The 27,066-nt window shown below is 28.9% G+C and overlaps 1 protein-coding gene and 1 long non-coding RNA gene across 3 annotated transcripts in view; one reads left to right on the top strand and one right to left on the bottom strand.

The window, feature by feature from the left end:
• Nucleotides 1-412: 412 nt before the first annotated feature.
• The window catches only part of LOC107444103 (sedoheptulokinase), a 49,843-nt gene continuing 23,189 nt past the window's right edge, over nucleotides 413-27,066 (bottom strand). Inside the window, exons 3-5 of the mRNA XM_016058181.4 lie at nucleotides 9,090-9,265; nucleotides 4,144-4,341; nucleotides 413-3,120 (exon numbers count right to left, since the gene is read on the bottom strand). Coding sequence (XP_015913667.1) covers nucleotides 2,717-3,120; nucleotides 4,144-4,341; nucleotides 9,090-9,265 — 778 coding nt within the window. The 3' untranslated portion in view covers nucleotides 413-2,716. The remainder of the gene's footprint in view (nucleotides 3,121-4,143; nucleotides 4,342-9,089; nucleotides 9,266-27,066) is intronic.
• The window catches only part of LOC139424991 (uncharacterized), a 71,829-nt gene continuing 47,426 nt past the window's right edge, over nucleotides 2,664-27,066 (top strand). For both annotated transcript variants that reach the window (XR_011636141.1, XR_011636142.1), the window contains exons 1-2: nucleotides 2,664-2,784; nucleotides 20,323-20,472. This is a non-coding gene — a long non-coding RNA (uncharacterized lncRNA). The remainder of the gene's footprint in view (nucleotides 2,785-20,322; nucleotides 20,473-27,066) is intronic.

Below are 27,066 nucleotides of genomic sequence, written 5' to 3'. Positions count from 1 at the left end.
TGTCACATTCCTTATCAGTGCGACTTTGGCTACATCGGACAAATTAGACGCGATTTAAAACTTAAGGAATACGACAGATATGTCCGATATCAAGAAATCATCAATCGCTGCACCTTGTTGGAATCTTGGACATAAATTCAATTTCGACAAATGCCAAAATTATATCCACTCAGTCACATCAACTCTGATGAATTGGAATCTCGTTTTATTCAAATGAATGTTGATTCCCTTGTTAACGACAATAGTTCCTCATTACGCAAGGAAATGCAATTTGCTATTCATATATTTTTTGAAGTTTTTAATCAGGTACTATTTTACTGCATCGATTTCTTTGGTTTATTTATTGAATATTGTCATAGTGATGTAATTTTGTGACAAATTGTGTAATTCGAGGTGGATTTAAACAGATAAATAACAACAGAAAACGATTTTTGTTTTAATATAAACTTTACAATACACAGAAAACTTTACAGGCAAAAGAATTTACAAAGCAAGAGACATATTTTTCGTTGTAATCTTCGTTTGACTTAACTATTTCAGTAGCGTTTTATTTTCATCGTATACGTAATAAATATGAAACATTTATAATAATTTTATAGCCATTTTCAAACTTATGGTTTTTAAAAACATTTAAATTGCACTATTTTAGGAGACTTTTTTAAAATGTTATAAAAACTACTATTTTGCTGTTGAATATAATCAATAGTTATAAAGCTAGATTCAAGAACACAATTCATTCAAATAGTATTACTAATTATATTATGAAATAGAAATGAGCATGAATCTAAACAAACTATAGATTAATTACTATGCAAGTGCTATCAAGTAAAGTATCTATTTAAGAGAAAAATTAAGAGTTATAAATCTTTTATTGCTTTTATATATTAAAATGAACACATATTTAAAGTATAAGAATTAATTACACATAAATGGCATATTATAATTGATATTAGCGGATCTGAGAAAAAATATCACAAAATAGAATCTGTTAAAGGAAACTATAGCAGATAGTTTTGGAACTTTATAAAATGTGCTGAATTCAAATTTGTGCTATTGAAAAAATAGAATAATGAAAATTCATAGAATATAACAATGTTATCGGCTTTTTTTCATAAAAAATAATAACATCAAAATTAGCACACAAAGATTATGAGGACAAAATGGTTTTAGTTTTATAATAATGCAATGCTGCAAGCATTAAGCTCAAAAGTATCTTTTGTAAGAACATACTGGATGGAATAAAGCATTTATTATTAAATTAATTCGAAAAATATTGCTAAAGAACTATTTCAAAGAGAAAATATGATTTGGCATCATAAACAAACTTATATATTATTTAAATGAATATTTAATATCTCATTTCAAGTACATATGTTTGAACAATTGAAAAAATAGTTATTTAGAATTATTTAAAGATTTCAATTTTTGGTTCAAACTGGTAGTAAAATCATTTTATTTCGAGCATGTTTTCGAGAAGAGTACCTCTTAAAAGGATAACATTAAGTGCAAAAAAAAGGAAAGAAAACGGACTACTCTGATTTACATTTGATCTAATGATCGGATCTTCATGTTCTAGGATTGAATCTTATTGGTTTGAGGAGATGACCTCAAATATGCTAATTAGTTAGTGCAGACGATATTATAAATTATTTACGATATCAGACAAAACGTATTTACCTTTTTTTATGATAAATTCAGATTTCCGATCAAATTTTAAAATAGTCGTACTTTAAACATTCGATTCCTCAGGAACTACTCGACCGATTTCGCTCAAATTTTGTATTTTGCCATAAAAAATTGTATATCTTTCAACTTAAAATAGTTTTACTACAATTCAATAAAATAGTGAAAAATAATAAACTTTCACTAAATTTCATTTTTCGCATAGAATTATCTTTGGATTAACGAATTTTATAAATGTGTGCAGAAATTTTTCAATTAGCTTGAAAAGTTCTTGGGATATGGTAAAATAAGCAAAATAGTAAAATTAGCATTAAGAGTTCCTAAGTTAGGACCGCTCTCTTGACTAAACTATGGAAACCATATTTCCAGGACTGCGAATATTTTAGAAGTCTAAAATCCAAGATCAGACCTTAAAAGGGAATGTTTATTCAGAGAAAGTAAGTTTTTATGTCTGATTCCGTAACTTAAAATATCGTCTGCATTAATTAACTTGGATATTTAAGGTCAATCTTTCGAACCATTAAGATTGAGTACTTGTACGTGAAGATTCAATCATTAGATCAAAAGTTATTCAGGGTGGTCAGTTTTTCTTTTTACGCACTGTACGTAAGTTAGTAAATAGTAGGAGCCATGGATATTTTACTGTCCTAAAAAACAAGTTAGAAATAAAATTGTTTTACACTCGATTTTTTTCTCGTTACCGGTAAGGCTCCTTGTGAAAGATTTTGTCGTGACGGTTAAGTCAATAAAAATGACATCAACTTTGTAAAAATTAGTAATCAGTAAAAAGTAAGTATTTCTTTTTCCTTAGCAGATCGTACAATACAAATCCAAATATAATACTGAATGCATTGATAGTAATAAAACCTTGAAGCTCATATTCGCGAAAAAGCAAAAGAATAAGATGGTCATTTTGCAATTTCGGATTATTAAAACAGTTTTAGATGCAGATTGTGCAAGAGGGATATCTATAACATTGAATGATACCTTTCACTTTATACAAAGGTAAATTTCTTACGTAACGAACAAGTCGTCACAAATAAGGCAGAACAGCAAGAGCTACTCCCACAGCCGCATCGCTACCTGTGCCGTAGACAATGGGTAAGTCATATTGAGTTTCTAATTCTTTTTGTAAATTCGGATTCTTAGTGAGAGCTGTGCCACTGCCAATAATTCTGGTGATTCCGTTTTCAATTAAAAAGTCTCTTGGCATCATTGATCTAAGATTGGAGATTAAACCTCTGAACAAGCTTCTTGCCACTTTTCCTAAGCCCAAGCAATGAGGATCGATGTTTCGAACTACAGCTCTCTGTTCTCCAGTCAGATGTCTCTCACCATATAGGGTTGGCGAGATCTCCATTTCTGTATCAGTTGAAGATTCGTCCTGGGCCAAGGCCGTGATTCTTTCCCATATTTTACCTTCTGGGACACCCAAACCTGTTATGATAAAAGTTAATTGATGAGTATTTAAAATAAAATGATTTTTAACAAAATAAACAAAGTTTTTCAGATTACAAATTATCAACGTAATTACTCAAAATCTAAACGTTATTGTACAAAATCTTATAGAACACATTACAGAAACAACCTGAATGTAAAGTAAGCTTAACATTGCATGGGCTTATTCATGAACATGCAGGGGAGATACATTATTCCTTTACAATCGCCCAACAATCTTGGAAGGTACTTAGAAGTTCATCTTTCTATCTTAAAGTTACAGGTGCTTACGAGTTTTTCGCGATCTGTGATAAGAATAGTTATGAATTTAGAGTCAAATTAAAGCAACTTCTTAAAGTAAACAAAACACTTCTTTAGCCAAAGCCAACAAGTAAAAGTTGGCAATATTTCATTCTGATACCGAAATACTTCAAGTAATTGAAAAAAAATTCTTCTTTTTCTACAGTAATTTTATGTTTAGGTGTTCTTCAAATGTTGCTATTAACGGCATATTTTAAAATCAGGAATTCTAAATTTAACTCAACTTGTTATAAAAGAATATGTAGATTAAAAAAGTGTCGATATATGCCTTCATTTTTCTTAATAATTAAAGTTAAAACTGAACTTTTTAAAATAAAGTATTTATAGTGTCATTTTCGCCAACTAGTAAAACATTTTTATAAGTTTAAAATGGTATTTTTTTTTAATATAATGGCCAAGAAAGTTTTTTTGAACTATGTTTATGAACGGAAATAATGTGTTAATTACGTAAAGTTTGAAATCTAATAACCAGAAAAAGTCTAACTTATTTTTACAAAGAGAAAGATACAAAGTTATCATAATATCTTTGCTTGCGATCTCCGAGATCTGTGGACACAGTGACGTCATGAGGAGGGAAATCGTAGCTTCAGCTCTAAAAGCGGAGTGAACTAGCCCTTCTATTCTCTTTAGCCCTGGGTTTTAGTGATTTTCTTCCTCAATATGGAACAAAATCAAATACGTCTTCGGGTTTCAGGTACTTACCTAGTTCATGTGTCCATTGTTGAAGCATCTTCACAAATGCTGCTAAGACATTTCCACCATTCAGGGAAGCTGCCACTGCCAGATATCTTCCTTTAAAATAAGGAAAGTACTCTATAGAAGATGTAGACACAGTAGGTGGTGGTTTGAAGTCTTCCGGTAATAGAAAAGACAATTGAGCCGATGTGCTCAGATTCATCACTAAATAAAGATAAACATTTAACGTAAGCAACTTGAATGTAGGCAGAAAAATATTATTTAATAAAATTAATACAGAAACATAATAGTAGCTATAAACTTCTGATGCAATAGAATAACCTCGTTGCACCGCATGTACAATAAGTTGTCGACCTCCGATTTTCTATTCAAATACACGAAACTAGAGAGAAGTGAGTAATGGTTTGGCTTAATTAATTAAAAAATCTCTATGGCGATAAAAAGAAAAACCTTAAACGTGAAGCTTTTAAACATCTACATCTTCTAAACTACACATAAAACTGCACCTAGATACATAAAAGTGAAAGTCTGTTTGTATGTTCGTTAACGACTCAAGAACGGTAACTCCGATTTGAATCGTGTTTTTCTTCTTCCTGAAATTAGTAAATTTTTATGGAGTGGTTTGTAAGCAATCGCCACTCTCTGTCTCCGTGTAGTTCAAGACCCAGTATCGAAAATACGAAATTCATTTATAGAAAACCTATAGTTAAAGAGTAAGCTTTCCTCAGTGTATTTTGATTGGCATGGCGTTTTTTGTTACAGATTGCTAATAATAATAGATTATTTTGTGATATTTTTCATCCCTCTACGTTGAGTTGTTCGCATGAGATCTGTAAAAACGTGTTCTTCTATTGTTTCAAAGTGGAAACAGCATCTTGGAAACAGCATCGTTATAAAATGTTTGAAAAATAGAAGATGAAATCTCCTAATGAAATGAAACGCACAACTAAAGCTCACTAAGCTTATATGCTCAAGTAAGTCTGCGAGTATGGGAAAATAACATAAAAGTGATGGCGATGTGCAAGTATTGAGAGCATTGACATGTGGAGAGTATTGAGAAAATAACGTAAAAATTCTCAGAAATTTAATGTTTTTCTAATTTTTTCAACAAGGTAAATATGTATATATATAAAAAAGTGAAAAATGTGTTGCTTTTTCACTAATTTTTTTATAATTGGATTACAAATAAAGCATTATAATAGGATAACAAAATAAAGTATTTTAGTTACCATATCAGATTATCTAGAACTATATTTTAATTTCATTATGGAAAATATTTATTTCTTATCTCTCATTAGTTGGTATAACTTTTTCAAATTCAATATAATTTGAGTAGTAGTGATATGACGTGTTTTGGCTGAAAATCTATTGCTCATTGTGACTTTGATTAATGTTTTTCAATAAGTCTTCGCGTGCCACTGTTAACATCCGGCCGTGACACGCGTAACGTGGGTTGGATATCTTACAAGGGAGACTAGGGAACTAGGGAAATGTGACTCGCCAATTTTGAAATAAATTAGTGGGATGTATGCCTTATGAGAAATAATTTTACGGGGCAACATTCGTTTCGGCCCATAGAAGGTCCTATGAAAGATAAAAAATAATTCAATATATAGAAAAATCGGCATTTTATTACTTCAATTCACACTATTAGTTATTGTGATTATCTCATACCCCAAATAATTTTGTGGTACTTTCACGAACTATATAATGCGTATTTATTGCTTTAAAAAAATTAGCATAATTTTTTTTTCCAAAAAATTTTCCAAATTAATTGGAGTAAATTAATTGCAAATAAATAAATTAATTAATAATTAAGTAATAATTGATTAATAGTTAATTAATTTTCTAATTAATTGATTAATTAATTAACCAATTAATTGCAAATTAATTAGAGTATGAGATAATTGCAATAACTAACAGTCTACATTGAAGTAATAAAATACTGGTTTTCCTATATATTGAATTATTTTTTTTCTCTCATAGGACCTTATATGGACCGAAACGAATGTTGCCCCCTAAAATTATTCCTCATAAGGCATACATCCCACTAGTTTATTTCAAAATTGACGAGTCACACTTCCCTAGTCTCCCTTGTTAGTAGTCTTTAATTCACAACCTTTTATTTAAAAAAAAAATTTGTCTTGTGGTATGATAAGAACAAAAAAAATCGGGAAAACGAAAATTAACCAAAAATCCAAGATGGCGAATGAAGAGAGCTATTGATGGTACATATGCAAAATAATTTGCATTTCGAATAATTCTAAAAATAAATGTCAAATCTAAAGATACTACTATTTAGACTTATTCTAAGCTTCTTTAATTTAGTCACACCGCAAAAAACCTTCACTAAATTTAATGAGCGTGCCGCTATATAAAAGTGCCAACAGACGAGGTGTTTTCCCCCTTTGTTTTCTCCTTAAAAATATGAAATTTTTATTTGGGTGACATTTTTAGTGAGCCAAAATCAACATCTGCCTGTCATGTCAGTCACGCTGTTTTTATTGTTTTGGAAACTTTACGCGGAATGATAAATGTCTGATTATTTTAAAAGTTGTCATAAATACACAATGCTACAGAAGTTTCACGATGATATAAACAACTTGAGCTCCATCAACCATGTTTAGATTCGACAATGATAGATCTAAAAGCACTAATGATGCCAAAAATATTTATAGAAAATAAATAGTTAAAAAATCCTTTTTTTCCTTCTTCTTTGAGTATTTTAGGAACCAGAACTGAGTAAATGAAATGATTAATTGTTTAAAAATTTAAATAATTTAATTTCGGCTGTATTCTAAACACGCGATATAAAAAGCACTTTTACGGTAATAATAATAAACAGTAATATAAAAAGTACTTTTGACTCAGAATTACTGTAGGAGAAATTTTTCCTACACAGATAATCAAAGACTACATAGTAAACACTGTCGTATATTATCTCCTCGAATTTAATGGTAAGCCACCATTTTGGGTTTCAGATACACGAATTTTTTTTTGTACATATTCAAACTAATTAATAATATAACAAACTCTTATTTAAAATTAGAAATTCATAGTTTTTCCCCTACAATTAGGCACTTTACAAAACAATTTCTTTTCACAATAGATTCTCGTAAAAATATATTCCATTATGTAAACTCGAATGTGTAATAATTATTGAACTAACGTAAATACTTAATACGATATATAGATCAACATAATACAGATTGTAATATGTTCATAGATAAATATATAGAGTTCAATTTAAAATTAGAACCTTAATATAAAAATTTATAAAAAAAATATATATATGACGAAAAAATTGGCGAAAAAACTTTTTTTTTCTTCCCATGTAATTATCATTAAGTGTAATGAGCTAAATTGGCATGAAAGACTTTTCTGAAGACAAAAAAGTGCAATTAACTTGAGTATAAAAAGAACTACATTTTAAATTCTTCATTTTTCTTTACGGACAGAGAATAAAAAAAGTGCATACTAAAAGAAAAACGTTGATTAAGAAGTGTATTAAAGAGAAAAAAGAAAGCACGTATGTGCCTAAACAATATACAACTCTTTCGTAATATTAAGAGAAAAAAAAACATCATTAACTGAAAGACATTACGTTAGCATTTTTCAAAACTTTAACGATCTGACAAATGTCATGTATAAAAAAAATTACTTTAAAATTGCATTGAAATAAAACATTTTAAGTAAATTTGGAATATGTGTATTTTTTAATATTTTTATTCTATTTTATTAATGAGATCTAGTTAAAAAACAATTACATTATGTATATAACACCAAAATTTATCATAGAATTAATACAATTTTATAAATAAAGTCATTAGAGTATTTTATTTGTTGTTTCAGGATTAGTTCTTACAAGTCAAAGTTGTAGAACATTAATGTTTAAAATAAAATCTTATTAGAGAATGAGAAAATAAAAAATTCCAAATTTTATACTGCTGTAAAGAATTATCCGGTCTTTAGGACGGACCAATAACAGAAATATTTTAAAATTCTTTAAAAATCCCCAATTTAGCGACATTTTTTCAGCTAGATCAAAATTAAAACAATCAATGTCATATTCTCATTTTTTTGCAAATTTTTATGAACCCAGACAATGAAGTATTGGAGTAAATTTTAATTAATTAAACGACAAACGTTTTCATTTTCTCGAAAGTGTGACTCTTCTTCATATTGACGTTTTGCGTCATTTTCTGAATAAACCATCGAAGGCACTGGCTAAAGATAAACTAAACTTGGCCTCTTCTGACTTACTGTTGCAAACTCAGATCAGTTATTTGCCTATATTGTCTGGCTGTTTGTATAAATTGGCTGGTTGTTTGACATTTGGAAATGGACTGAGCTTGTTATATATACATAATTTAGGTTTTAATAAATTTTTGTAAATGATAATTGTTCTGAATATATTTCTCAATTTTATTTTGAAACTGGGAGACACTGTTACCGAGTTCACATTATCGATCACGGGGTAAATGAAAATTTAATTAGAGAGGTAACAGTACAGTAGATGCGTACGATGACGTGGGTTTCCATGCAATTTTAATCCTGATTATGTACTCTAACTTTCTTAGAAGTTTTTCTCAACGTTTATGCAACCCTCTGTAATATCTAACGTCTTCAAACTTGTACATTTCGACAAAAAAACAAAAAACGACTTTTAAAAAAAACACTAGCTTTAAGAGAAAAATTAATTTCATATTTGAAATATCCACACCCGAATTATGCAAGATAGGGTATTTACATAAATGCAACAAAAACTATATTCCCCAGGTTTTATCATTCATATGATGCCTAGAAAGATATTTAAACCAAATGCCCGTATGATGAAAATCGAATCCAATATCACCGGGTATAAGCATTATGAAGTTGAATTCATAGAAATTTCCCCTTAAAAAAGCCTCAATATTTTTCATTAGAGTTGACAAGAAAAATATGATGGCTACCTGCATCATGATCTGTTTCCATGCTGGAGAAAACTGAACACTGTAAATCACCCAGAGCTGCGAAGACAGGTGTGCCTGCAGGTATGCCATACCAGGCTGTAGGCATTCTACCTACTATGTTACCTGCAATCGTCACTTCAGGCAGCAGGCGAAGAGGAAAATCAGCTTCTTTAAGCCTAGAAATTACAAAAAATTAAACTTAAATTAAGAATAAAATGAATACAATAAATAACACCTCAAAAAAACTTAAAACCTCTGAAAAAGATTAAAAACTTAGCATTAAAGGAAAAAAGAAATATTTTAAACTGGAAATAAGAAACAGTTTTGGATACTTTTATTTGTTAAAGAAAAGATAAAAAAAAATCTATTACCACAGTATTAGGTACCTACATTAATATTTTAGGTACCGATAACCACAATCCCTATTATATAGTAACACGATACCAGTAGTAATAATTATTCCAATTAATAAAGCCACACTGACGTCAATAGTAGTATGGCAATTTTTACAGCCTCTTTTAGCTGACCCAGTTTTATGCTCTATATGATGATTGCTAACGATGCCTTTAATTTTAATGTTTTATAACAAAAAGACAAAATAATTTAATTTTATGCGGAATGGACACAGAGCATAGTAAGAAATTTTTATGACAAAAAAATTGCATAAGTAGTTTGTTAATAAGAAATTGCTTGTGAAGAACGAATCGTTCGATAAAAAATTAGCATTATTTTTCTTAATTGAAAGTAATATTTTTTATTGGGTACATAAGGCATGATAGGAACTTTTATGTTAAAAAAATATCAACAATAGTCTAGGGAATCGTTTGTAACGAATAAATAGGTTGATAAAAAATGAAGAACGAATTGTTCTACAAAAAATTAGTAATATTTTTTCAATTCAAATAAATATCTTTTTTATCAGGTACATAGGGCCAGTTAGGAACTTCTTTGCTAAAGAATTTCAACAATAGTTTAGGGAATTGTTTGTAATAAACAAATAGTTTGATAAAAAAAAATGTAGAACGAGTTGTTCTATAAAAAAATAGTATTATTTTCTCAATTCAAATTAATATTTTTTATCGGGTATATAGAACAGGCTAGGAAGTTTTGTGTTAAAAAAAATTCAACAATAGTTTAGGGAATTGTTTGTAATAAACAAATAGTTTGATAAAAAATAAGTTTTTTATTAAATTTAAAGTAATATTTTTTTATTATCTAGGACTTACAAAGAAACTTACAAGAGAAAAATTGAAGTAATAATTCATAAATCGGAAATCGTTTGTAATTAACAAATAATTCACTAAATAAAATTCTCCATTTTTCTCAATTCAAAAAAATATTTTTTTATTGCAAAAAAACTTTTAAGGCCATAAATTGAAGTAATAGTTTATAAATAGTTTGTTGTCATTTTTTTTTCAATTTAAAGTAATATTTTTTAGTACATAGCACATATAAAACATTTTTAGTCAATAAATTGTTGTAATAAGTGGTAAAAAGGGTAACATTTAAAAGCTTATAAAAAAGAATTATCGAAAATTCTCCTATACTTTAATTTATTATTCATTTAAATACAAAAGAAGTGCATCTTTAAAAATATAAAATGACTTTAAATGAAAGAAAAACGTTTGTTTTTCATTATGCAGTTTCTTTTACAGACAAAACCTTTTAGTCTAAACTCCACCTAACAACAAATTGTACAACCACGAAAAAAAAAACTTTTTGCTGAAAAAATTAATAAAGAATAACAAATTCCTTCCTGCCCTAGATGGAAACTTTCCAAAACTTAAGGTAAAGAGAGGAAGAAAAGATCGATGCATTACAAGCAAATTCCATTTGGTTGCCAAACATTTATTTAAACGCATGAAAGGGCAGATCAGATGAGGAATACGGAGGAAATTTGAGCACGTCCTTATTTTTCACAAAATAAAACCATTTAAGGATAAAATGTATAAACGCAAAATGATTTTCGAAATTTATGTCCATATATATGTTTCTATTTTATTAAATTTATAAAGTTTATTGTTACAAAAATCCATTAAGTCAAAGTAAAATTGTCGAGTAATTAAGGTTAAAGGATTTTTATTTTGAGATGGAAAAAAAGATGACAAATTTAAAAAACTCTATTTGATAAATAAATGAATGTAAATTCTATGGGAACACGAAAATGTTCCGTAATTTTTTTCCGAGTGCTTAAGTTCCAAGTGGTAATAAGAATTATAACTTTGAAAACCAGAATTTCTGGTAAACCATTACCAAATGAATTGTGATTTTTATATCCCGAATTATAATTTCAGAAATGTCATCACCATAAGGTACAGTAATTTTACAAGAATATTTCTTACAGGTAAATTTTAATATAAATTGTATTCATTCAATCATGTGAATTTTTAATTACCTAATTTAATGCTTATGACTATATTTAATTATGAAATAGAATAAATTTAATAATGTAAATGTAAATTTAATGACCAATGTTGTGAATATAAATTAAAAACAATTAATTGGTAATGTATGAAATACACACTTAAATAAAATCTTAATAAGTTCAATTATGGCAACGCATTGTTAATAAGGAATTAAAACTACGTAATAGAGCTTTGTGTTAATTTTAAGACAAAAAAAATCACAGAAAACTCATTTTAAAAACATCCATTAATGGGTAACGATATGTATAACATAATTGTTGTATGTGTAACATTAGAATAACAAAAGTTGATTGTTATCTTAGTTAACGATTTATTTTAATATTAAAAAAGTATACTTTATTTTTTTAAAAATACAGTAATACGAAAAAACATTATTGAAACCATTTAACTTACCAACATTAATTTAAAATCCTCAGTTTACTTTAAATTAAAGAAATTCATCTAATTTATGGAATTCGTAAAAAATATCAATAAAAATAATATACAAATAAACATTCGAATAAAACCATGTTGATTACTTGACTTAAATTTATTCATGAAATAATACATCTATAAACAAATACAATAATAAATTACAGCAACAATGTTTTCAGACTTTTCAATGTTCTGAAATTAAATACCCCTTAGCATTTCCAAAGCAGGTTCAAATAAAGCAAATAGCACAATAATCACTTCAAAATAACAATGATGTAATCACATTTTTCGAATTCTAATATTTGCTTTCAAACTTCGTAGTGCCTTTTACAGATAAAAATATTTCGGTAGTCTGATAATTGTTAAGGAACTATAATTGAGTTAAAGAGGCCTTTTAACAGTTTCTAAAACAGAAGAAAGTTGAAGGAAAAAAAATGGTTTTTATATTTATAATGGGTCATTTGCACCAATTTTGATACTTATTCCTCTGCATATTACGGTAAAAATTAAAAATTTGTTGCGTTTTTCAAAATTAATTAATAGTTAAGGGACTTGTTTTAATTGTAGGGATTTTTAGCGACATTTTATGATTTTAAATCGTGGTTTAGCAAAAGAACTCATTTTTAACAACCCATTTAAAACATATAACTAATCAAAAATCACATTCGTAAAAAATTTCGACCTTACAAACTGAAGCTAGTTCAGTCTAGAACAGAAAGTTAACGGACTTTTTTCAAAGCTAGCAACATATTTGTAATAATTTTTTAAGTTTTATACAAGAATTTTTAGTATATTGACAAGGCTATTTATTTGTATATTTTTGAGAGTCTAAATTTTTGGGAAAAAAAAAATTCTGCGTAATTTATTGCAAGGGAAAAAAAATTCGGATCATCCAAATTTGATTTCATCTGTTTAAACAATAAAAAAATAACTATTCAAAAGTCCTAATTCAGATTACTGAAGGCGGAATTTTGTTTCTTTACTTGCTTGGGAATAAATCTTTCCATGTTCTGAAAGTTAGCAGGCAATATTTCTGCTAATCTAATAAAGTGATGCCGTAATTGAATATCAAAAATTTAACGTAAACTTCAAGGTGGCGAGGAATGAGGCCTCTTAAATGTTATAAATGTTTGACAAATACATTTTTTTAATAAAAAAAAGTAAGATATCAAGCAAAATGAACGAAACACAAATATTTAGGAAAAGAGTGTCCCGTTAGTACGGAAGTGATACTTTGTTCACAATTGTATCCATTACCAGATATGTACTAAAATGTACACAAACGCGCTGAAAGTTTTCTAATGCTACTACTTATACTACTACTAAAAAAAGGAAGTAAAAAAATCCTAACGAGTTGGGTCAATCTGCCATAGATTGGCCTGCGATTTTATTTTCTCTGCTTCGCTCAGCCGCCGATTACGTCAGAAATGCTTTTATCAAGGGTAAGTTTTTTTTTCAATTTGAAAATTTAAAAAAAGTCCACATTTTCAGGGTTTTTTTTTTCGATTTGCTGAGAGAAAAAAAGATTTGTTATTACGCTCTTTCCTACCTACCTGCAAACGAGACTTAAAATTTCAATTACCTGATTAAAATCATACATCAGGTTCGCTTTTACTCGATTAAAGCATCATGCTTCGTATTTTCACAATTTTATATCAAATATCGCATTTCGTATTCATGCGATTTTAAAATCAAATATTGAGCTTTACTCGTTTTTTTTATTTTAATAATTAAAAAAATAACACCTTTTCAGAAAAAGTTCTTTTTTCGAATTCTCGAGGGGAAAATTATCTTTATGTTCTTTTCTTACCTTCCCTACCTACCTGCAAACGCGATTCAAAATGACATTTATCTGATTTAAAATCACACATCGCGATACTCGATTTAAAATCGCGCATCATGCTTCATATTTTTACGATTTTATATCAAATATGACATTTCGTATTCACGCGTTTATAAAACCAAACACCGAGATTCGTATTTACGTGATTTTAAAATCAAATATCGAGATTCGTATAAACGTGATTTTAAAATTAAATACCGAGGTTTGTATTCGCGAGATCTAAAAATCACAGATTGAGTTTCATATTCACACAATTTAAATAAACAAATAAAATCTCGCATCGATATTTTTATTAAAGCGTTGATAACATTCTGTTGGAAATTCGTCCTATACATACTCTTTGTTTTTGCTAAAATTGCAAATATTTTTTTAATTTTTTAAAAAGTGTTTTTGCTCATAACATTTTTGGATTTCCATTTTCAGCTTTTTTGGTTTCTTAGCAAACCTATCTCTGGTATGAATCAATATAATAAAAATTAACACTTTTTCTAACATCAGTGATTTTTTTTTTAAATTGCCAAAATGAGATGGCGGCGAAGGAGTTGAAACTAGTTAAAATAGTTTATCAATAGCTTGAAGAAAGTTTTTTAATTGACAGTTTGATTTTGCAAAAAGTTTTTCCTTTTATCCTAAGTCCGTCATAACATAGAATAAAAATATAACTTCAGTGTAAAAATACGATATAGATTTAAAATATACTAATGAGTATTATAAAACAAATTTTTATAACAAAAGTATGAATTGCATTATGGAAATATTAATACTAATAGGATATTCCTTTTATTAGGAAAAAAAAGAATTGACCGTATCCCATGTAGGAAAATAAAAATATCATCCTTAAACATGATGAATAAAGTTTTAAAAAAATTATATATGTCCTCTATCTTTTGCTATAAATTCTGGTCCATAAAGCATATCTTTTGAATAAATGTTTTCTTAACGTTGTTCGAACCAATAATAAAAAACCAGTCTTCATTCTCGAATTCTTTTTATTTGTTAGAAAATTTATTATTTTATGGAAAATTGTACCTATGACATATTGCCAGTTATTTGTGTTATTTCCCCGCTGCAAATGGTTAAGAGTACGTAATCAAATTCAAATAAACGTCCTGAATTAAAACAATAACTAAAACCGTATAAAAAGAATAATATTATTTATTAGTACATATTATAACAAGACTATATAAAATGTGTTCATTGTTAAGAATGAGAAAAAAAATATTAAGCTTCCTCAGTGTCTTATTAAGTATTCCAAATAATGATGTTTAACCTTTATTCCCCGGGAATCGTATGAAACAAAATTTCTATTTGATGGCATTTAAGATTCTATTCATTTAGTAAGAATCAAAAGACCTTTAGTTCAAATCCAAAGACATCGAAGATCTTAAAAACGAGCGTGCTTTTGCGTACGTAAGAGTTAGGCCTCCAAATGTTCATGATGATCATCAACTTCACAAAAACTTATGTAAAATGCTTTTATCGTAAGAAAAAAAAGCATTTTACATTTTTATTACCTTGTTAGGCATTCCAAATAACGATGTTTAATTGCGTATGTGTAATTGTTCGATGTTTAATTGTGTGTTTTCATACAATGGGTAAGTAGGAAAATAAAATATCTATTTCGCAACATTTAAAACAACACTCATAAGAATCGAAAGAACCTTTGAGTAAAATCCGAAGTCATTAGATGGACCTTAAAAAAAAATTTTTTTGTACGAAAAATCATTTCCTTTTTTCGAATCAGCTACGCCAACCAGCTACTTCTGCCCAAAAAGTGTTGTATCATATATAGCATTCATAGTTTTCACACTGTCATTTTTTTTTTTTTTTTTTTTGAGACGGAGTCTTGCTCTGTCGCCNTTTTTTTTTTTTTTTTTTTTTTTTTTGGCGGTAGGTGTACTTTTTGAAGTGATACTTCTGATGCGACTTCCAACAAGGTTGCGTTAAACGTTTAACGCTACATTTTTATTTGCCGGGAAATCACGTGGTAGGATCCAGTTTTCCCTCATTCATTTCCATATTGTTTTGGTTCTCACTAGCATAAAAATAATAAAAGTCATAAAAGTATTGTTTTTCTATAAATATTTTTTTAGTTTGTTTTGATACACATATAATTTAATAGGGTAGTATTTTTTATTTTCAAATTTAGTGGATAACAATTGTAAAAAATGAGTGAAAACAATCCCACGGACAATGCGACGGATTTAAGGTTATGTCAAGGTACGTCTCTTGTGAATATCAATTGATTGTTAGGTTTTCTCTTTTCTAATTGCCATTTATATTTCACCAAATGCAGCCATGAGGGATATTAAATTATTTATTGCAAAATCTTTATTGCCACTATCCACTGCAGGTTCACAAGCTCTGGCAGACGTTACTGGTGAAGAAATTGATTATTGTGAGCGGCCTGTGATCCTTGCAGGAGATTTTAATGTGAATTTCTCGTTACCTGAAGCTGAAACATTATTAACCTTCCTTAAAGACAAATTTGGATTGGAAATGATAAATGGTAGGAATGATCCAACAACCAAAGGGGGAACTACCATTGATGCAGTTTTTGCAAGAAATATTGAAAAAATAGAACTCAAACATTTCGTATCTTACTTTAGTTATCATAATCCCATTGTAAATGTTATAGATTTGGATATTTCTCCACTCGAAAATGATAATTAAAAGATGCGATCAATTGTGAATTGTAAGCATTGTTAATAAAGTTTGTCTTAAAGAAACAATATGATTTCACTAAAAATCAATTTCTACCCCTTACTATTTTCATGTCCACATTACGAAGTTTCACTTCTTCCGCGCGAAGGGACTCCACGCACTATTTTTTTTTTTTNGGGACTCCACGCACTTTTTTTTTTTTTTTTACTGTTGAATGTCAATAAAAACACTCAGTCATGTTTTATAGTTGCTAGTTCGAGAGAACATAAATAACCTTACTTTTAATGAAATCTTATTATCACAAATAAGTACTTTAGAAAACACTACTCTAACATTAAGCTTTAGATAAAATTCTTAAAGTTAATGAATTGCAGCTACCAAACACTACAATGCTAACAGACAATAAAGATTAAAAAAAACATACATATATATCACTTTTTTATCCCACCACTCACGAATCCATAATTTTGGATCGAAAGTCCCTTTTCTGAAATAATGAACATATGAGTCAAGCTAAAATCAGTCATCGTTAACTTTCATAGTTTTCATTCGCTCGAACTCCTTTTTAAAGGAAATCAATTTAAGAGAAATCTAAAAAAAATGAAAATAAGTTTTCTTAATAAAAAGCAAGGCTGAACTTGATTGAAGCTATCGTATACAAGCACGCTCAGTACCAAAGAGAAACATGTTAAAAGTTTCCACTCAAATGCTAAAGCACATAAAAAAACAAGCCTTTTTTTGATCGATGCATTAGTCTGGCCCAAGCGGTGCTAACGCCACGATACGGCAAAAAACTTAACTATCAGTTAGATTGATAAATTGATAAGCTGATCGTTTTCTTTTATATTTTTAATTGAATTTATATAAAATAATTGGAAATAAATTAAGATTTATTTTTAATATTTTATTTTCTCATCATATTTCTTGTTCTCAAATTTATTTTAATTTTTATAATATACTTATTTATATGAATGACATGTACCATTCCTCATTTTAAATTAAAAAATAAATTGCGAAAAGCGCTATGAATACAGATTTGTTTCTTAATTTTCTCTGCTTATAATAGAATTTATTATATAAAAAGAATAGAAATGTGCAGGAGAAAATAAAAATATAACAGAAATACTTTTTTCGTATTATAGAACTAAAATGTAAAGCAAAAGAATGGCTTAAATTTTATGTGTTTACGCAAACGTACAATAGGAAAAAAATTTGAAACACTTAACAAAATAAGATTACACGCTGATTACATGCTGTCAGTTTTTATTTATTTTAAATATAATTTTCTGAACGACGTTAATATGACGTCAGTATAGAATTTATGAAAGTATAGAAATAACAGAATTTCATCTCACAACGTTCTCAAATTAGTGACTAAGTTCCTCAATAGTTTCATCATTTCGTCGTTACTTTTACTACTAAACAATGTTTTCAAAACAACCAACATTTGCAGCAACAACGTAGCAAACTGACGCCTGCACAAATTTTTAAGAGACAATTTTCTGACATGCAGCAGAAACATATTTTTTTTAATAGTTTTTCAGTCATAGGCGCTGCTTAATGACGAACTTCAAAACCATTTTTAAAATTTCGCGGAAAAATATACAAAAAGCAAAATATAAAAAGCCGAAATATTTTATTTCGAGTTTTATTTATTTTATAAACATAAGAGCCCCGTGTTTAAATGTTTTGATTAAACATTACTATTATCAGATTGCTAGATAAAAGGTGTAAATATAAACATGTTTAATCAATCTTAATGTTAATTTTTCAACAAAAAAAATATTCATTTCATTAAAAAATATTTTTAAAAGAGTCTAAAACTTATTTTAAATTTAGTCATTTTTGTTATGGTGTTCAAGAAAGTGTTAATGTTTGTTGGCTAAAACATTATTGCTAATAATTAAATTAAATATAAATAATTATTGCTCACAAGCAATATAAACAAATTTCTATTTTTTAATAATTAATTTAGATGTTGTTATAACAGAAAAAAATTTCAATGTATATTAGGACTAAAATGAAAATGATGAAATATTTGTAAAGTAAATTCAGCAATTTATCGGGTTGGCAACTTTTTACCTTTTACTTAAAAAAAATTTTAAGTTTTATTATTAAGTTTAAAAATTATTAAGTTTATGAGATTTCTATTTTCTCTTCCAGTCCCCTTGTCGTTCGACACGAATTTTCGAGTAAATTTGGTTTAATCGTTCTTCATCGCACTCAACTGGACGGCCAGAACAAGGTGCCAGAACGAGGTCTGTGAGGTCAGACTTTCTATTTTTAAACTTTGCATGCCAATCAAAAACGGTTTTTTCAACTGCAACGTTCTCTCTATACACCCCCACAAACTTTAGAAGAAGCTTTTGGGGCTTTAAAACCTTGATTAAAAACAAAAAAGCTGCTTCGAAAATTATATATTTATTTAATTGACCTTCTATTTTAATAATTAGAAAATTAAATAAAATTAATACAAGCAAAAAAAATTCCGCTGAAACAAAATATAATTTTTTGAATGATTTAAAACATGCTTAAAACACTTACCGACATGTAGAATGTTAAAATCTGAAACAAATCAAAAAATAAAAAGATTTAAAAAAACGTAGTAACTTAGATGCCACCACAATAGTCCTTTCTAGTTATGAGTAACTAGATCATTATTGAAATTTTATGAAGCTCAATATCGTTTTGCTTCTGCAAGAATAAACATTTCGATATCATTGTGTTATGAACATTAGAGCTTGTGGTACAAGATTCAATGTTTTAATTAGTAAGGAACTATTTCGTGCCTCCTAAAAGTATTTCAAATGAATCGGTTTGTTGTTTATTCTTCACTTGGTCCAGAAAAAAATATTCAAAAAAGTAGTCGTCTACTAGCGTTATAAAGTTGTTGCTTGTCGTCTTGAATGATAGCCATTAAGATTAGACAAATATCACTAACAAAACTCATTAATTATCACAGGAGGGGAAGAAAGACAAATACTCTTTCGCACTATTCCATTCACGTAAAACAGCCATAGCAAGGACAATAGAGATTTAAATAGAATTCTACGAAGATATCGAAGTATGTTCCAAGAAATTGTATTTAAGAAAAATACATGAAAGCTCAAGTCAGTAATGTGTAATACAGATTAAGTACATTAAAAATTATGTTTACTCTAATGGTTTCAAAGAAATAACAAAATAATTAAAATTATTTTCAGTGTAAAATATTGTAAAAGACTGGATATGAAACGCATAAATATAGGTTTCTAAAAATTGTCAGTTAAAAAACAACTGATTTTGTGTATTAAATTACTACATTTGGTATTTAAGAAGTTAAGCATTCGTTTTTAAAAAGCAAAAAAAAATTTTAAAATCCTTTTGAATATAAATAATTAATATAAATTTCCAAGTTTTAGATATTTGTACTTCAATTCATTTATACTTCCTAAATACTAGAAATGTATTTTTTTAATAAAACTAATTATGCTTTAAATTGTAAAACGAATGCTTTTAAGAACTTTTAAACAAACATTAAATTCAATTGCACTTCTTAAATACTGTAAATATGTTGGTTTTTTTTAATAAAATTGATGATATTTTTAATTTGATAAAATAATGCTTTTAACGGTTTTTAAGCTATTAATATTTCTTACGCTATAATTTTCTTCTAGTGAATGCCAATAATTAATCTTGTGAATGGCTGTTCTTATACATAAATTTAAAATGGATATAAAACAAGCAAGCAATAAAATAGTAATAATAACAAGCAATACAAGACATTGAAAATATTTATGCCAAATATAAAAAATTTTGAAACCTAAATGACAATCATTAAAGTTCAATAATTTTAAGCAAAATTAAAAAATAAATTGACCATTTTGAACCGTATTTTTTTTTCTAGAATGGATCTTTTTCATCAAGTAAAATAACAGATGAAGCCACTCTTACAAGGAAATATAGTTCAAGTCAGACAGCAAACAGCGCAAGTTGTAATCAATATTTTTGTTCACCGAGCAGCAATATGGTTAAAACTGCACCAATATTCATATCAGTAAGTTTTAAAAAATTCTATATGTTGGCCGCTATAGTGATTTCCAGTAATTCAGTTATTTTTCATTATTCATTTATTTGTTTGTTCAAAAACAAATTGTGAAAACATGCTATGCAGCAGTAATATTTTGACTTATATACATTCTGTTTATATACATTTTTAAAATCCTCGTAAAAAACGAATTCTAAAAAGTATACAGTTTGAGGGGTTAGTAAACTAGAATTTGCGAGGGGAAAAAAAGACAAAAAACGTTATCGAAGTAACAAAACGCAGCTTAGGAAAGCTTAAATACAGAACAAAATCTGTTTGATTACAGGTTGAAACGTTTAAATTATCTTTTTTAACTTTTCTCTGTACCCTCCTGCAATAAACAGGCTTTGCTGTTTTCAGGTTCTACTTTCTCAACTTATATTCGCCAGATTTTGATATTGTTTTTGATTTTTCCCTGCTAAAATATTGATTTGCGACCTCTATTGTGTTTTCTTTTTTTCGGCATATTTTTTATAAGGATTCTAAAAATGTGTCGGAAAGGGAGCTTTCTGAAACACCCTGAATACGACAAAAAGAAGATTGTAAATTCTTTTCCTAAAAGAATTTCCTCATATTGTAGAAAACTTGCTCTAAATCCCTACTGTAATACATTTGCACATATTATATATTTTAGGGTCAGTTAAACAAATGTTTAACATCACTACTTACTGTATAACCTTATATAACATCCAACAGACTTACTTTATATTTGACTTTAAATGAATTTATCAAAAGAATATGCACCAATGCATCAACACCAGCGTCAGATAAGCCTGATGTGAGCTGGGGAAAAAGTTGCACCAGATATATACTGATTACACTCAGACCAATGAAGAATAGCGCTTGCGGTGAATAGACAGTGTTAAAAACGTTTTATGCATGCTGTAAACTATTTTATTTTCATTTACTCATTGGCAGATATTTTATGCTTAAAATATAATTTTGATTAATTTCAGAGAAGGCTAATTTTGCTACCATACATACCTTGATCTATGAAACTAATGTTTAGAATGAGTTACCAATAATTGCATACTCTAAATTATTTTACCGCATCTATTAAAATGCTGACTTACCTTACGGCTAAATCAGTATTTTGGCCACACTTATTACGTTTGCACAAAAGATTTGCGTATTTAGTTTAAATAACTTCCATGTAGATTCTCGCAAAAATTTCTCACACATGTTTCTGAATTGCCATATTTCATAAGACAATGCAGAAGCATACTCCATATGAAAAGATATCCTGAGTAGAAAGGGTTTTTTTTATCTTTCTTTCTCTATGGCATAGTGTAACAAAGTATCGAGAAATAGAATCTCACGCAAACTAGAATGAGTTCTAGTGTTAGCTGAGTTAGCTAGAGTTAGAATGAGTTAGCTAACAACAATGAGTTCTACGATACTTTTTATTATGTAAAAAGTATCGTAGAACTCATTTTTTTACTAACAAGGCATCCAGGAGCAGAATCTCTAGCTGACAAAGCATTGTTTGGCAAAATATTTCTCTTACAGATAATCTTAGAACAGAATCTGTTGCAATACGGGACAAAAATCTCTCGCTAACAGAGCATGGTAGAACACTTTCGTATGCTAACAAAGCAATAAAGAACAAAATATCTAGCTGACAAAGCAACGCGTGACAAACTTTTTCACTAACAAATAATTTTAGAACAGAAACTGTTGTTATAGGGGACAAAATCTCACGCTAGCAAAGCATCGTAGAACACATCCTTTTGCTAACAAGGCATAAAAGAGCAAAATCTCTTGCTGACAAAGCATCGTGTGAAAAATCTTTGGCTTACAGATGATCTTAGAACAGAATCTATTATAATAGGGGACAGAATTTCTCGTTAACAAAACATCGTGGAGTGAAATTTTTCACTAACAAATCATGTGAAAAAATCTTGTGACAAAATTTTAAGGCACAGAGTCTCACGTTTGTAAAATATGAGATATATAAGCAGCAACATTATAGTATAGTAAAGCAACGAACTTAATCAGACAAAACATTCTGTGGCAAGATCTCGAACAGAAAAAATTCTACTTGTACTGAAAAAATAGCGATCGGAAACATAACATTGGAAAAGTCATAACTTGAAATGGAATACAGATAATTTGCTCGCAAATAATTAGAAGTTTTTTTTTATATTAAAATGTTTTTATTTCAGGTAATACTTCATCAGAAATAAAACGCACTAATAATAGTTTGGTGATTGGCAACATCAAAATTTACAAACAATCTTTGTACTTATTACAAATTAAAACTTCTTTTACGTGATTGCAAATCATTTTAACTAAAACAAGTCGATAGCTCAGCACAATAAAAAGTAAACTTCCCAGAATAAAACACGCTAATTAATCAATAAATCGTCACACAAACCCTTTTCTATTTCGTGGAAGTAATAAAATAATGTGTTGTCGTTAAAAGAGAGAAAGAGGTCTGTAGAACACCATCATTAATGTGTTTCCACGTCTCGTAGTATAAAAAAACAATAAAGCGAGAGTCTGTCCACTTAGATGGGACTCGTGAAACTTTCATGACTCAATTTATATGCCAGAAATGTTTCTTTTTTTGACACACCACTTCCTTTCATAGATTTATTTAAACTTTTTTCCTTTTTAAGTTTCCCGTTTACATTTTTCGGGTTAAACTATGCTCGTGCTTAAGTTATTTTCTCTCTTTTAGATAACTTAAGAAACGTAAGTTTAAATTTTTCCTCTTATTTTTAACTTCAGTAGCTTTTTCTGCTGAGATTTCAAATGTAATTACAAATGGATATAAAATAAAAGTTTTGCTTGTATTGTTATGGAAACAGTTTTAAATCTGTATTCAAATCAGGCACAGAACTCTAGTTGAAATTTGAGCATTCTAGATCGAACTTTTGTTTGAAGAACTAGTTAAAAAGTATTAGTAGTTTAAATTGACGTTAAATTAGCTTCTCTGTCAACATTATGGCAATAAATTCTGATTTCATCTGTCTGAATATGATTGAAAGTTGTAACGTCATTAGTCACTTAGTTTCAGCTTATATTTTTGCATTTTTCTTAATCGGAAAGAGGTTGAAAGTTCTATTGTAAGTTTCCAATAAAAATTATAGAAAATTCCTGACACAGATTGACATTTGTTTCTCTTTAAAAGTATATATATATATATTTACTAGAAAGAAAAATATATAATTAACTCGATATTCAAAATTACATCAATATACAATTTTCAAAACAAATTAGTATTTTTTATTCGATTACAGTAATTTTCAGCAGATGCGCGCTTAACTAATTAGAATTGGATCCAAATAATATAAGCTTGAAACAAACTACCGTAAAATAGTTTTCTATGGGGAAAAAATTAATAATAAAAAATTTTTAAGTTTCGCATCTGGCATCTCCATTGATGGGCACACCGCTCTCCATATTATTCCAAATGGAGATCTAATCGGTCGCTGATATAGGGATGAGATCCTGAGACCCATTGTAATCCCTTACGCTGCAGCGATTGGAGATTACTAACGGACGACAATTGCAGGCCACATCATGCTAACTTGGCGAATCCTTTTGGAGTAAGGAGTCATACGAATGGATTGTCTAGCGTGTTCTCCGGACATGAAACCAATCGAGCATGCTTGGGAAATTCAAGGCAGACGAATTTGCTGAACGCCTATCACCCTCACAAACTCTCCAAAAACTGGAAAGAGCTCTTCTGAAGGAGTTGAACAAAATACCCAGCCCCTTATAATAACCTCGTTGACTCGATGCCTCAAAGGTTTTCAACTCTGATGGCCGTTCTAAAAACGATTTTCTTTTAAGGAAACACCTTTTTTTATTTGTTTCTCTCATATGCACAAATTGTGTTTTTTTCCCTTTTGTACCCAAATGCTCNCATTTTTCTTAATCGGAAAGAGGTTGAAAGTTCTATTGTAAGTTTCCAATAAAAATGCTAGAAAATTCCTGCCACAGATTGACATTTGTTTCTATTTGAAAGTATATATAGATATATATTTACTAGAAAGAAAAATATATAATTAACTCGATATTCAAAATTACATCAATATAAAATTTTCAAAACAAATTAGTATTTTTTATTCGATTACAGTAATTTTCAGCAGATGCGCTCTTAACTAATTAGAATTGGGTCCAAATAATATAAGCCTGAAACAAACTACCGCAAAATAGTTTTCTACGGGGAAAAAATTCATAATAAAAAGTTGTTAAGTTTTGCCTCTGGCATCTCCATTGATGGGTGCACCGATCTCCATACTATTCGAATTGGAGCTCTAACCGGTCGCTGATATAGGGATGAGATCCTGAGACCTACTGCAACCCCTTACGCTGCAGCAATTGAAGATGACTAATGGACGACAATTGCAGGCCACATCATGTTAACTTGGTGAATCCTTTTGGAATAAGGAGTTGGCTGGCCCTTTTGGAGTAAGGAGTCATACGAATGGATTGGCTAGCGTGTTCTCTGGACATGTACCTAATCGAACATGCTTGGGAAATTCAAGGCAGACGAATTGCTGAACGCCTACCACCCTCACAAACTCCAAAAACTGAAAAGAGCTCTTTTGTAAGAGTGAGACATAATACCCCCGCCCCTTATAATAACCTCATTGACTCGATGCCTTAAATGTGTTCAACATTGATGACCCTTCATTACCCCTACTCAAAACGACTTTTGCTTCTCTCATATACACAAATTTCCTTTTGTACCCGAATGCTCAATAAAACGAATTCTTTTCTGCCAAACAAATGTCATTTTAATCGTCTACTACGTCTATCGACAATGTATCAATCATTCAAACAATTCTCCAGATGCAAGATCAACCCACAACCTCACTATCCTTTAGACCTTTAGATGTCTTGAGCAGTTAGAATATGATGTATTACATTTAAATATTATGAACTTAAAGCTTATCAAAGAAATTTTTCTTAAAAGTATTCCATAGATAATAACTTATCATAAATATCATTTCATATTCATTTTCAAACTAAAAATACATCCTAACCTACCTCAAGGCACATATATTCATAAAATAATCATCCAAATTGATCGATAATGGTACAGTCTTAGGTTCAGAATAATTAGAACAGTATTTCCTCATCTTGCACTTTCTATCTCAGTAAAAAAATTGCAGTAGTGCCGTGAGGGTAAACCTATGACACTTGTGTCAGAGGTGTCACGCTCACTCATTTTAAGGAACACGCATCGACGGAGAGAAAAAAAAATAAATAAACAAATATTTCAAATTCGGAAAAGGACAGTTTTTCTTATAGAAAGACCGAAAAAGAGGGAATCGATAAATAAAAAAGCTTTCTTCGCAATAAACCAAAGAATCGTAATGAACGCAACATAGTAAACTCGTTATTTGATCAGTTCCTGAAGCAGACCGTTAAAACAACCAAGTATTAGAATAGTTGTTTGCAGAACTTTGAAATTAATTCTAGTGGATGCAAATTGATTATTTAGAGATGCAGTCTGCAGATTTAAGATACCATTTGCACTTGAGTTCGAAACTTAAATCTCTTGGACGAAAGCGTTTAAATAATGACGAATTCAACTATGAATATGAATGTTTGAGTTTTAGGATTTTTTAGCGACATTAAATATAAATCTGACATTTATAGCGAGTTGTTAAAAAAAATCTAGTGTTGGAAATTTTTTGCATAAACATATAGTTTTTAGAATTAGTTCTCAGCAGTCACCAATATATAAAAGGAACAAAAAATAAAAACGTCCATCATAAAGAATTAGCCGTGAGCACATAGAGTAACTTAACCTTGAAATGCATCAAATATAAGCCTGCAATCGAAGAATTAAAGAACAAATTTCGATACCAAGAAAACCACACATTTCTTGTTTTCGTACAGTCCACTTATTACGAATTTCACTATTATAATTTCTTAAATGCACATTAATTTTTTTTTCATTGGTTACTATCATTGCAGTAGTTACTACTTTGGAACAATTACTTTAAAAGCCTTATATGCTTTCCAGTTTCTATTCATGACGTTTAAACAAATTTACTTCTATCGATTCATTCTAATAAACGTCATACTTATATTTTCAGCATCCTTTTACGAAACTTCCATTAGTATGAAACTTTTCGAAGAATATGGTTCATTTAATTTATCCTCTACTTGGATGTGTTCCAAAAAGTCAGCCCGCGCATGATTGGTATAATTATGCCTTTTTATTTCAAAAACGTATGACATTTTGATTGTTTTTCATTTATAATGCTTTATCCAAAATTCGTATTTAATCTCCAATAGCTATTAAACTATTAGGATAATAAACATATAAGGTATATATAGATTTTTTTGTGTATAGCTTTAGAGACTTATTACATTTAAAATTATTTGTATAGTAATCAGTGAGACTGGTGAATGTAATTATTTTTAAAACTATTACACTTTCAATGAAAAAAAATCCCATGATCTTTTTCTCACTTTGAGTTATTAAAGTAAAACTCAACAAGATACTTTTGGAACAATTACCAGGAATGGTTACACAAGTGTTAGTTCTTCTTCTATTACCACAGCATACGAAAAAATGACCATGTTTTCTATAGG

This window comes from Parasteatoda tepidariorum, chromosome 2 (genome assembly GCF_043381705.1).
Source record: "Parasteatoda tepidariorum isolate YZ-2023 chromosome 2, CAS_Ptep_4.0, whole genome shotgun sequence".
Taxonomy (NCBI): Eukaryota; Metazoa; Arthropoda; class Arachnida; order Araneae; family Theridiidae; genus Parasteatoda; species Parasteatoda tepidariorum.
Note: the sequence above shows the minus strand (reverse complement) of the source record. Positions and strands in the feature narration are given on the sequence as shown.